The 12,351-nt window shown below is 34.2% G+C and overlaps 1 protein-coding gene across 1 annotated transcript; it reads right to left on the bottom strand.

Moving 5' to 3' along the window:
- Positions 1-5,928: 5,928 nt before the first annotated feature.
- LOC111703078 (cell surface glycoprotein 1) lies at positions 5,929-8,755 on the bottom strand. The gene is made up of 3 exons (XM_023474937.1): positions 7,679-8,755; positions 6,499-6,533; positions 5,929-6,250 (listed from the first exon to the last, which is right to left on the bottom strand). The coding sequence occupies exons 1-3, from the start codon at positions 8,745-8,747 to the stop codon at positions 6,146-6,148; spliced, it is 1,209 nt and encodes a 402-aa protein (XP_023330705.1). The 5' UTR covers positions 8,748-8,755; the 3' UTR covers positions 5,929-6,145.
- Between the last annotated feature and the right edge of the window lie 3,596 nt (positions 8,756-12,351).

Raw genomic sequence — 12,351 nt, 5'->3', positions numbered from 1 at the left:
ACAATTCGACCAGAGGTGATATTAACGTAACTCTAGGCGACTAAATACCAGCATGAACATTTCGTCGACCAGAGGTGATAACGTAACTAGGTGACTAAATATAATAAATAAATGGGACCCACATGTGTCCTCAACTATGATTAAAAAAAAAGTTCCAGCCTAAGTTACTAAATATTTTTTGTTCATATACATCCAGAGATGAAATCCTGCTAGTTTCAAAATCCTAGCCGTACGTCCTGAGATTTTAAGCCAATTTTTATATTTTTTGCTTAAACTGTTATACGCCGTCATATGTATTTTTTATACGATCATCTTAAATGCTTTAAAAATTGTTCCAGTTCTTTTCTGGACCCTTAAAACATATATCTAGACCTACGAAAAGTCAAAATTGGTTTAGAAACAAGATATTTAGACCCCTAAATGTTAAATCTTTGCTCTCCTCACAATTTAAAACATAAGTAACAAAAAAATGTTTATTTGTGCGTGGAATTGTAAACAACAACACACTTAATGAGATTGTTAGAATACTCCTTGTTGATCATCTCCCTCTTGTAACCTGCTCCAGTCCAAAGCTTGGTAAAGTCTTTGCGTACGACCTCTGAGGCCTGTTCAGAGTGATGGCATTGTCATCTTTGCATGGAGGATCCATTAAAATTACGCTTTCAGTCCCTTTAAGAAAGAATGAAGTACAAAAGGTTGAACAAGTGTTATAAGAGTTTATTGGTACAGGCCAGCCTACAGGGAGAGCGGGGGAAGTCAGGCGGCCATGAGCCACCAATATTTCCTCCTCCGGGCCACATATTAGTTTTTTTCTCTTCCGGCAGCCCTGAGCTACCACTATTTTCTCTTCTGTTGACTCTTCCGGGCAAAAATAATTTTTAAATGATATATTTAGGGCCTTTAAATTACGATTTTAAAAAATTCAGCATTGTCACACAAAAACACATATCTTGTGTTATATAAGTGTTGATATGAAAAAAAGATGATTCCTCTTAAAGGGAGTGTTCGTGAAAAATGAAAGGGGGTATAGGCTTAGTGCGATAAAAAAGCGCTTTTGATCGCTACTAATCTTACTTCTATCTGTTGTGTCTATAAGGAGAAAATTGTTATAGACTTCTCATACCAAATAACTTAGCGGCCATGAAATTGAGAAAATTGCAACATACGACTTAGACCGTAAAAAAATCAATTTAATTTCAAACAAATCATTCAGATATTACAACCTATAGTCATCGATTATTCTCAATTCTCATTTAAAAATTTGATGTGATTCTAATTTTACTTATATCAACTAGTGTTTAGGCTAATTCAAGTAAAATCATTCTGACCAGAAAACATCAAATTTCAAACGATATATCAATGAATGTCTTCTATATACTGGTTATATAGGCCTGAAATATGATGATATCGAAAATTTACAAAATGGCATTTCTAACAGTGTAGTGGTGGCTCATGGCCGCCTGTTTTCCCCTGCTCACAGGGCAGAACATGAAATTTTCCAGGGTGACTCAGCAAATAGTAAGATTTATGACAGGTGGATTCGACTTATTCATTATTTAGCTAGCTAACATATTTGGAGTGCAGTATTATAGGGAACAATTTAAGATTTATTCGATTTGATGTCAGTGCATCGACGTTTTACTGTTGTATAATTTATGAGTAAGAGCGTAAATTCATTTGTAAAATTACACATAAAGGGATGGTTTACAGAAGAAAGGCTTTTTACAATTATTCTACAATCATTCAGGGCGAAAATTTTGGTAATTTACTAGTGGACGGTTTTTGGACACCCTCCCCCGCCCCCAGGAGGGGTCCCCCCCTACTGTGAATTTTGTACATGTATCTTATTTTTAAAAGATGGATAAAGTTGGTCATGTGGCCGCAGTGCCCGGCCCCCTAGCCTATCCTAACCGAGGGTCTCGGCCCACTAGCCTGTCTTAGCTGCTGCGTTCAGCCCCCATACTGTCCTAACCGCAGCGCTCGGCCCACAAACTGTCCTAACCTGACATAACCCTGAAATAATACAAAATAAATATATTTTTTTGAAATCTTGATCATGTATAAAATTGATAGAAGGGGGGAGGGGGGCCCGGGGGGCGGGACCAAGAATCGTTCTCCTGGACAAAACCCCTATTTTTCAAAAGAAGTTTGTGAAAAAGTCAATTATTTCATTATCATTATTATATTTAATTTTTTCGTCTTAATATATTTTTTTCAAATTTCTTCAAATTCTTCAAATGTTTTCTTTTCAATGAAAATTCTAGGAAATCTTTAAATCTACGGAAAAGATTTGTGAACAATCTATAATTTCACAGAAACCGATAACTGAATTTTATTTATACTAATTTTCAATGATAAGAGTTAATTTTATATTCTCAACCTGTTATACAACAAATTAGATAATAGCCGGCCGTAACACTTACATTTTTAGATATTTCAAATTTTGAACCCCGTTAGATCAATATTCAATAACAAAGATTTTCACCATCAGGTTGCAAAGATATAGGGAAAAAGTTTTAAATTCAAATCAATTTGTTTAAAGCTTATAGAGGTAAACTGTAAAAAAAATAGCTACCCGATCCTAAAACGTGATTGTCATGGAATACAGGGGAAGGAGAGGGAGAGTGGTTAGGTTGGTTAGGTTAACTTGGTTACAGCATATGAGCACTGCACTGTAATTATATATATTTTAAAATTTTGATTTTTTATAATAATCATGAAAAGCAAACTTATTTTTTTTGTGTTCTTCACTCTTCAGTTAAGATTTGAAAAGTGTGAAAGGCTTGCAGAATTCTAGGGGGGGGGCTACGCCCCCCCTTTACAAGTCTAGGGGGGCACTGCCCCCATGCCCCCCCCTGTATACGCCCTTGCTAATCTGATGGTTTATCTAAACATTTTTTTATTTTATAATTCGACCATTATATCTACGAAAATGTCGTCTACAAATTTCCGAATAATATTTTTTGCAAAATTTCATTCAAAACCTTCACTAAAATTTTTGATAAACTATTACAAAGATTTTAAAGATGTTAGAACCAAATTTCGCATTAAAGTCTCCAGAAAATTCGTAAAAAATCAATTTCGAATAATTTTGAAATTTCATTTTTTTTAAATGGTTTTATCTTGGATTCAAATAAATAAGAATACTGTTGAGCTTTCCAAAATGCGACGTCTTTTTTATTTTTTTTATTGAATTTGATTAATTGAAATCTAAAGTTAATTACTAATTTTTTAATTATAAAAGCACAAAATATTTAGACCACGTACATTTTAGAAATACCAGGACTAGAGGTATTTTCTGATTGAAGGGTTTCAAGAATTCGAGTTGTAAATATAGAATCAAGAATTCGAGTTGTAAATATAGAATCAAGAATGAATGCCGCGATATTTTTCAAAATGACGAAGTTATTCTCTATCACGTTCTATGGAAAGCATGTTATTCATAATCATCATAATTCACGACCCCCCCCCCATATTCATAGTCATAATCATAATAATTCACAGGTTCTTATTTAAAACTGAAAACCTAAACCAAAACTTTCTATTTGCAATCATCAACGTTTTCGCAAATTTAATTTGAAGCCAGACAAAAAACAAGTATAAGATAGTTAGTAAATGTAACAGATTGTGAAACGTAATAAGTAACAGATTGTGTAACGGAATAAGTAACAGATTGTGTAACGGAATAAGTAACAGATTGTGGAACGGAATAAGTAACAGATTCTGCAACGGAATAAGAAACAGATTGTGGAGCGGAATACGTAGCAGATTGTGAAACGGAATAAGTAACAGATTGTGTAACGAAATAAGTAACAGATTGTGGAACGGAATAAGTAACAGATTCTGCAACGGAATAAGAAACAGATTGTGAAACGGAATAAGTAACAGATTGTGTAATGGAATAAGTAACAGATTGTGTAATAAACTAAGTAATTAAATAGATAAGTTTATATAGAACGTGTACCAGGTTGAGTAAACAAATTGATATAGATTTTGAGTAATAGATTAAACAACGCGATTTCAATGCAATAATAAGTATTTATAAGCTTGCATGTCCAAACTTGAGTAACGGAATTATTAGTATAAATGGTTAAATTGAATAACGGATTGAGTAACATGTAAATTAACAAATTGAGTTCAGATTAAGTAGCAGATTGATTTATATTATTTACGTTATGGATTGAGTAAAGAGTAATGATTTGAAAGTACATAGTGTAAATACCATCCTGGGCAGATTTATCATCTGAAAGAAAACTGCTGAGTCATTCAATTTAGCAATTATGTATTGTACAGTCTTGAGTGCCCCTCTCCCTTTCTTACCAATACATACCTGTTTTACCTGCCTAAGCTTCAAGGGTGCTTCCGGCCCCAATTTTACATAATCATTTTATTTCTTACAAGCTGGAGTACCAAGGTTCATAACTAGTATTATTATTCATAGTCATAGTTACTCCCCCCTTTACCCGCGCTATGAATTAAAATATCGTTAACAGTTTTCTCCAAAAACATGAGTGAGCACTATAAGCCATTAGCAATAATGAAAAGTGAAGAACTTTATTATGTATATTGTTGTTTTATCTCAGAGTAATCAAACAAAAACTGGAGATCTAAAAGTTTATTTTTTCTATCCCTAATCTGCAAGGGCGTATACAGAAATAAATCTAGGGGGGGGGCAAGATTTGCGCGAAGTGCAAAAAAAAATTTTTCCCCCCCCTAGGAGCTCCTAGGGGGGGGGGGAATTCGAACTGTAAATTCATAACACTTGGCTTCTTGGATATCAGGCATAAGTATAAGATACTTAAAAGGCACACATACAGTCCAAATAATTACCTTCTAAGCATTCATAATCATAATAATTCACGACCCCCACCGATATTCATAATCATAATCATAATAATTGACGACCCCCACCCCCATGTAATTGTTATAAATATGCAACTTTAATGTATTCCCTGCAATACGCGAGAATATAGAATAAAGGAATTGAGTATTTGCCGCAAACTCACATTTTGCAATAAATATATCTTTGCAATCTTATGGTGTAAATCTTTAATATTTCAAACTTAGATTATTTGTACTAACAGAATTTATAGTTTAAAATATCTAAGGTCTACGACAATGGGTTGCAAAGATATAGCGAATATAAAGTCAGAGTTTGTGGCAAAGACTCAATTCCTTTCGGTATCTTGGGTTAAGATTACTTCTGGACTGATCAGTGCACCGGCATTTCTTTAGTTTCGGCCGAGGAGCAGAAATTTATTATTTAAAGATAATTTGACAAACAATTTTCACAACCACGGTACATTAAACATTTCTTATGCTTTTAATAATGATAAATGATTTAAACTTTTCCTTTTGTCAAAGGTGCAAACTCATTGCGCAAAATAAAGTGAATTACTTGCAAAGTTGAGACATGTCACGTGCATATTTCAACACTGGGCACCTCACAGAGTGATGCACACAATTTTCCAGTTTTTTCACACAAAAAGTATGTTGACAATGTTTTGAAATAAATTTTGTAATCACTTAAAAATTATTTTCCAAACGTTAAGTAAATCCAATGGTTAATATTTCTGGTCACATTAAAGATTCAGCAAAGATTAAAAAGAAAATGTTCGATCTTTTAAAAGATCATGATAGGGATGATAATTTCCTTCGTAGATTCCTAAACGCTTCAAATACAAATTTCTTACAAATAATCAAACTATTGAAAAAAAAACATTGGTTATTTACAATTTCTCAAAATTTATTTCACTCATAATATAAAAAATCAAATAATTCTAGTCATATTTTTGTTGTTGGACAATAATAAGAAATAAAAAATAAAAAAACAGCAAAATTCAAAAATGTGTACACAACTATGTACCTAAACCAAAAATCAAATGTTAAAAAGACTGTAGACGTAAATTATTCCATTTATTAAACAATTTCTTCGATTCACAACGATACTTCGGATTTTTGCTACAGAGACAATGAAGAACATATTGTAAGTCAATTTCCTCCTTATTGCTACTCCCTTAGAGGTTTAACGGGTATCAATGTGAATCGGAAATATCTCTCAAATGAAGAAATACTTGAAAATCATATATACAGTCCCTTTAAAATAAATCAATTCATTGAAAAGAAAACAAAATGGAGAAATATTTTAATGATGTTTGGCACGTTTAAATATTGTTACGTCATCGCCTAACATAACAAGATTTCTTTCCGCTGATCTTTTCTGTTCTTTCCTTGACTCCCAATCAGATATCTAGATATTAATCTTCAAACAACTTCATTTTATAAAGTCCAAACACAAAATATTTCAAAGGAGTCTTTGTCAAAAATTAGAATGTTCTCATCATATATGTTTGCAGCCTGATGGTGTAAACCTTTGATATTTGATTATTTAATTTAACATAATTCATAGTTTAAAATATCTAAGGTCTAAGCCAATTGGGTTGCAAAGATATAGGGATTATAAAACCTCAGTTCCTTTACAATTTGTTTAATGCTTACCACAGATTCTGAGCAATCTTCTGCACTGTTTTCATCTAAAAATAAAACTCAAATTTTCAAATCTTTTTACCCTTACAACCATATGGTGATATACTGATATTTCAAACTCTTTGGCTATTTGATTTGGCAGATTTTATATCTTGGTTTATCCGGTTGAACAGATCATAGTGAGCTTAACCCTTTCAAGACTTAAATTTTGTGCTCAGACATAAAATTAATTCAAAATGTAGAAATCAAAATCCAGGACCGAGGGAATCCTGAGCAAATCCGCATTTAAGATTTGGAGAAATTCAGGTTTCAGTCCTGATTTCACAGATACTTTAAAGTTCAATATGATCGCACACGACTATTTTAGAACAAACATATATAAGTACAACCCTTATTTTTTTTGCAGTATTTGGGGGTGTCATACAACTTGATATTTCATCTATAAATTACTCTGAATTACAGTTTTTGCACTAAGCTAACAGCATTTTAGATTACAAGGAGAAAAAACAATTTATGCACACATTCTCTGTATTTTATAAAACAAATAATAAAACTAATTGAGTCTTTGCCACAAACTCTGCATTTCTTATCCCTATATCTTTTAAACCCCAATGTTGTAGACCTTAGATTTTTCAAACTATAAATTCTGTTTGATCAAATAATCTTAGTTTGAAATATCAAATGCTTAGACCATCAGGCTGCAAAGATATAGGGATTAGAAAATTTGAGTTTGTGACAAATACTCAATTCCTTTGTATCTCTTTTTTAGTGCAGAATTGTTAACAGTGATATCTCAGAAGTTCCTGATGTTATATGTTCAGACCATAGTCTTTAGTTTCTCCAGATATCCAGGATGATTTATCCGGCCAAACCTTTCAGAGAATGCCAGAACTTGTTAAAATCTTGATGAGTTGACATTAGACCCAAGGATTTTCTCATCTAAACTATAGAGTTGTTTTATCTAAACCATGGAGTTTTCTTTCAAACCATGTAGTTTACCACCTGAACCATGGTGTTTACCATCTAAACCTAAATATTTATCCTAAACCTTGGAATTCATCATCTAAACCAAGGATCTAAAGGCAACTCATCAAGATTTTAACAACTTCTGACTTCCTCTGGAAGGTTGGGCCGGATACATCATCCTGGATATCTGGAGTAAGTAAGAACACTGTCTGCTCACAAAACTTACCTAGAAACCTGATATTGGAACTAACGAAAAGAGACTGTGTTCCTTTCCAGCAATATTCATCTTGAAACCGAGGTTCTCCAGATATGGAGTTAGGACTAGGATTAGCAGGGATAGATGAGCTGGTGGAGAAGAAGGGGGACCCAGAGATTGCAGAGGAGTTGATATATACCGGAGAAAGGATGGGATACTGGGTTGAATCCCTAGGAACAGTGGCAGGTGTACTTGGGGCAGGATTGGTAGAGTTGGAGGAAACAATAGGATAGAAGTTGAAGATGGAGGACAAGATAGGTTTTGAGGGAAGTAATTGAGATCGATTAGCGACGGAGGAGAGATGTGGAACAGGTACAGGGGTGGAGGAGAGAGATGAATCAGGTTTAGGGGTGAAGGAGAGGAATGTAGCCTGTTCAGGGCAGGAGGAGAGGGATGGAGCAGGTTCAGGGCAGGAGGAGAGAGATGAATCAGGTTTAGGGGTGAAGGAGAGGAATGTAGCCTGTTCAGGGCAGGAGGAGAGGGATAGAGCAGGTTCAGGGCAGGAGGAGATAGATGAATCATGTTTATGGGTGAAGGAGAGGTATGGAGCAGGTTCAGGGCAGGAGGAGAGGGATGGAGCAGGTTCAGGAATAGAGGAGAGAGAGGGAGCAGGTTTAGGTGTCAAGGAGAGAGATGGATCAGGTTCTGGGGTGAAGGAGAGGGATGGAACAGGTTTAGAGATGGAGGAGAGAAATGGAGCAGGTTTAGGAATGGAGGAGAGAGATGGAGCAGATTCAGGGGTGACGGGGAGGGATGGAGCAGGTTTAGAGATGGAGGAGAGAGATGGAGCAGGCTTAGGGATGGAGGAGGGATATGGAGCAGGTTCGAGGGTGAAGGAGAGGGATGGAGCAGGTTTAGGGATAGAGGAGAGAGATGGAGTAGGTTCAGCGGAGGACAGGGATGGATGTTCAGGGGAGAAAAGATGTTGAGCAAGCTCTAATTCCACTGGTTGAGGGCGATGTAACTGTTTAAGGAACCATGATTCAGATGAGAAAGGTTTTGATTTTGGGTTCAGCATATCCAAGGAATCTAAATCCATTTCCGTTTGATTCCTGAACAATTAACACCAATGTAATTATGCAAAAAACACTTTTTTCACGATAAATATCAGTGAAAAATTAATTTTTTTGACCGAAAAAGATTAGCTAATCTCCAATTTGATTTGAGTAAGTTTAGTCTACCCCCCCCCCCCACTTTCGCATTTTTGCATTCTATATAACTTGAGATAAAAAGAAAGAAAAATGCATATTTTAATTGATTTTTATTGAACATGCATTGTGTTGCATCTTATTATGCATGAAAAAATGCAATAGAATTATATAATTTTGCAATATCAAACCTGAAATTCAAGAATTGTTTGCGCGCGTAAGTACGACATTGCAACAGATTTGAATATCTTTCATTGTTCAGAAAATGTATTATCTGAACGGGTTTTATGGAACTTTAATGTGTAGATTCTATATTTCAACCTTGATTTTGTAGATTTTAGTGATTATACACCATTCTAAAAGAACCGGAATAACTTTAAAGTCTTGTTTGCAATTTGTCTCTAAATAGTCTTTGCCGCAACTTTGTTCATAAATAGAAAGATTTAAGGTGCAATTTTTCAGGGATCTTTAAATACTAATTTTCACAAATTGGGACAAGGCTGAAAAAAAACTTTGAAAATTATTTACTCGGCATCAACATTAGGTCACTCTAATTCTAAACTAAACATTATTGCCAACTCTGAAATCTACTAAACATTATTGCCATCAATTTAAAATTTGAACTAAACACAACTGCCAACAATAAACCTTGAACTAAACATTATTGCGGACTCTAAAACTAACAGTATTGCCAACTCTAAGCTTTGAACTTAACATTATTGCAAACTCAACTTTGAACTAGAAATTATTGCCAAACTCTAAACTCTAAACTGAACATTATTGCAAACACTAAAATTTTAGGTAAACATTATTGCCAACTCACCTTTGAATCAAACACTTTTGCCAACTCTAAACCCTAAACTAAAATTATTGCCAATTCTGAAATTTAACTTTGAACTAAACACAATTGCCATCTCTAACTTTGAACTGAACATTATTGCCAACACTAAACTCTAAACTTTACATTATTGTCAACTAAACTGTGAACTAAATACAATTGCCAAATCTAAAATCTCCAGTTAACACTTTTTCCAACCCTTACATTTTTAACTAAATATTATTGCCAACTAAAATTTGAACTAAAAATTCTTGACAAATTAACTTTAAACTAAACATTATTTCCAACTCTAAACTGTAAACTAAAGACAATTGCCAACTCTAAACTCTAAGCTAAACAATATTGCCAGCTTTAAACTTAGAATTAAACACAATTTCCAACTCATTACTATAAACTAAACATGATTGACAATGACAACTCTAAACTGTAAACTGAACATTCTTGCCAATAATAAAACTTTAACTAAACATTATTGCAAACTCAATTTGAACTAAAAATTTGTGTCAACTAAAATTTGGACTAAACGTTATTGCCAACTCAACTTTGAACTAAAAATTATTGCCGAGGAATACACTTTAAACTAATCTTTTTTTAAGATACCAGTTTAGTTTCAATTTTTTAAAGGGAGTGACCGGCTATGTAAGGTAGTTAAACTGAGTATGCAGTGTTGTGGAAAACTTCTTTTGGATTCATTTGAGACATATTAAACTTTTTAAAGATCTGTAAATCCTGAGTTTGAGCGCAAATTCGACCTTCAAAACTCCTACTTTGGGGGTGGATACGTTTTCAGAATTAGTTTTTTTAAATTATTTTAAACTGGAAGCTAAATATTTTCGAAAAATTTTTATCATTCTTAAACACATTGTTTCTTTCAATATATAGTATTTTAGAAAATATTTAATTTTATTGATATTTCAGCCAAGACGACATTTTGAACCGTGCACTCTTGTTAACCATTAACTTTAAGACCTCTGAATAATGTCGTCTTCAACTTAAAACCTCCTCTCGGAGACAAAATCAAACCAAATTTCAGCCCGCAATTACTTTGTACTCTGCCTCATGGAGCCTAAAACATTTTTCGTTTATTGTGAAATCATTTATAAAAAAGCATTTCAATACCGATCAACAATAAGTTCCCCTATCATCCCCTATTAAATCGTAAGATTTTTTTTATTATTAACATTTATTATAACATTGTACATGTAACCATGATCTATAATTTATGTTATTTTTTAGGAAATAAAGCTTTTGTTATCGATTTTCTTGAGACGGGACAATTCTGTTGTGTGTATTGCTACGGCCGACTGGGATATAAGAGTCTGGGGAAAATAAATACCCCCCACCAGAATCTCAACGGGCCTTTTATTCAAATTTGTCTGGTGTGTTTGTTTTGTGAGGTATAAGTTCTGAGTATGCTCTCCGAAAAATGAGTATAGGATTGAATTTGGAGTTTATACACTTCTCCGGAGAGAGGAATGAGAAGTTGCCCTATTTATGTAGGACCCGGAGTAAAGGTGTGAAACCAGGTATTTGCGGAAGAAATGAACCTGCAGAAAATTGAATCTCATAGATAGAAGAGAAACTTCTCCGGGTTTAAAGAATAAAAGAGTCAAACCGTGAAGAGATGAGCAGGACAGAAGGGTTCAAGTGTATCCGGGTCTGTATATAAGCTGTACAGAATTGAAAGAGATAAATATGACAAAATGAGTTTAGGTTTATATATAAAAAAACAAGCAGGGGCCTTCAGATTATGCGGTATACAGGATTGACTTATCTAAGGTTTAGTTAGGTAAATCCTTACAAAAAGGTATTAAGGAGATGATTGATTGTCTTCAGTGTAAAGACGACCTAAAATATGCGCAATACCGGATGGGTTAGAATGAGTTTCATTTTACTGCGAGAGCTGAGAAACGCCCCCTGAGTCCAAGACAAGGCGCGGTGGTTAAAAGTTCAACATTTATTATTTCCTCAAGTTACCTTAGGTTCAAAGTGTTTGCGTTTCAGAAGGATGTGTTAGATGAACGGAGACGAGTCGGTTTTCGTCAAGGTTTTGAAGTATTGTGACGCAATTTGATGTAACCAAGGCTTTTTTGTAAATGAAATAGTCTTCGGACCAATAAGGAATCTGAGTACGCAAAAGGAGGCGCTATATGAAGCAAAGCCCGGCTTGGAGATTTTTATTGTGATTTTTAAGTACTAGTAAATGAACGTATTTATATTTTTATGATAACCTTTTATTTTAAAGATAAAGTAGGACGTAGTTATTTTTATATTTCTTTTATTATTTAGAATGAACGCTGATTGCTGTATCTTACAGAAGATATGTAGAAAATCTTACGAGTATTTTGCAGCATATAAGTTCCGTTCTAGCGGTGCAAGGATGAGTCCAAGGTAGCAATTTGTTCATTTATGAATACGGTTTCTTGATATCATAAGCCTTGAGTTTTGGGGTTTAACAGTGTTGCTGTGATCTGTCAACATTTTGATTTAATTTTCCTGGCGGATATACAAGACAACCTCGAGATGAATCCTACTACTCCTCTCCATGAGGATACTCTCATCAACCTTCCTCCTGGAACCCCTCATCAGGAAGCTCAAAGATGTAAAAGAAACAATCCCTGCAGGATGCAAGGATGCATGATATGTCCTACACCAAC

Source organism: Eurytemora carolleeae, unplaced genomic scaffold (assembly GCF_000591075.1).
Source record: "Eurytemora carolleeae unplaced genomic scaffold, Eaff_2.0 scaffold531, whole genome shotgun sequence".
Taxonomy (NCBI): Eukaryota; Metazoa; Arthropoda; class Copepoda; order Calanoida; family Temoridae; genus Eurytemora; species Eurytemora carolleeae.
This window is presented reverse-complemented; position numbering and strand designations above follow the sequence as displayed.

Excerpts from the sequence above, each read along its gene's own strand:
- LOC111703078 (XM_023474937.1), bottom strand. The coding sequence starts at position 8,747 with ATGGATTTAGATTCCTTGGATATGCTGAACCCAAAATCAAAACCTTTC. Across the intron at positions 6,534-7,678 it reads TTCCAATATCAGGTTTCTAG|ATGAAAACAGTGCAGAAGAT; the intron begins GTAAGTTTTGTG and ends TTTTATTTTTAG. Across the intron at positions 6,251-6,498 it reads AAGATTGCTCAGAATCTGTG|ATATCTGATTGGGAGTCAAG; the intron begins GTAAGCATTAAA and ends ATTAATATCTAG.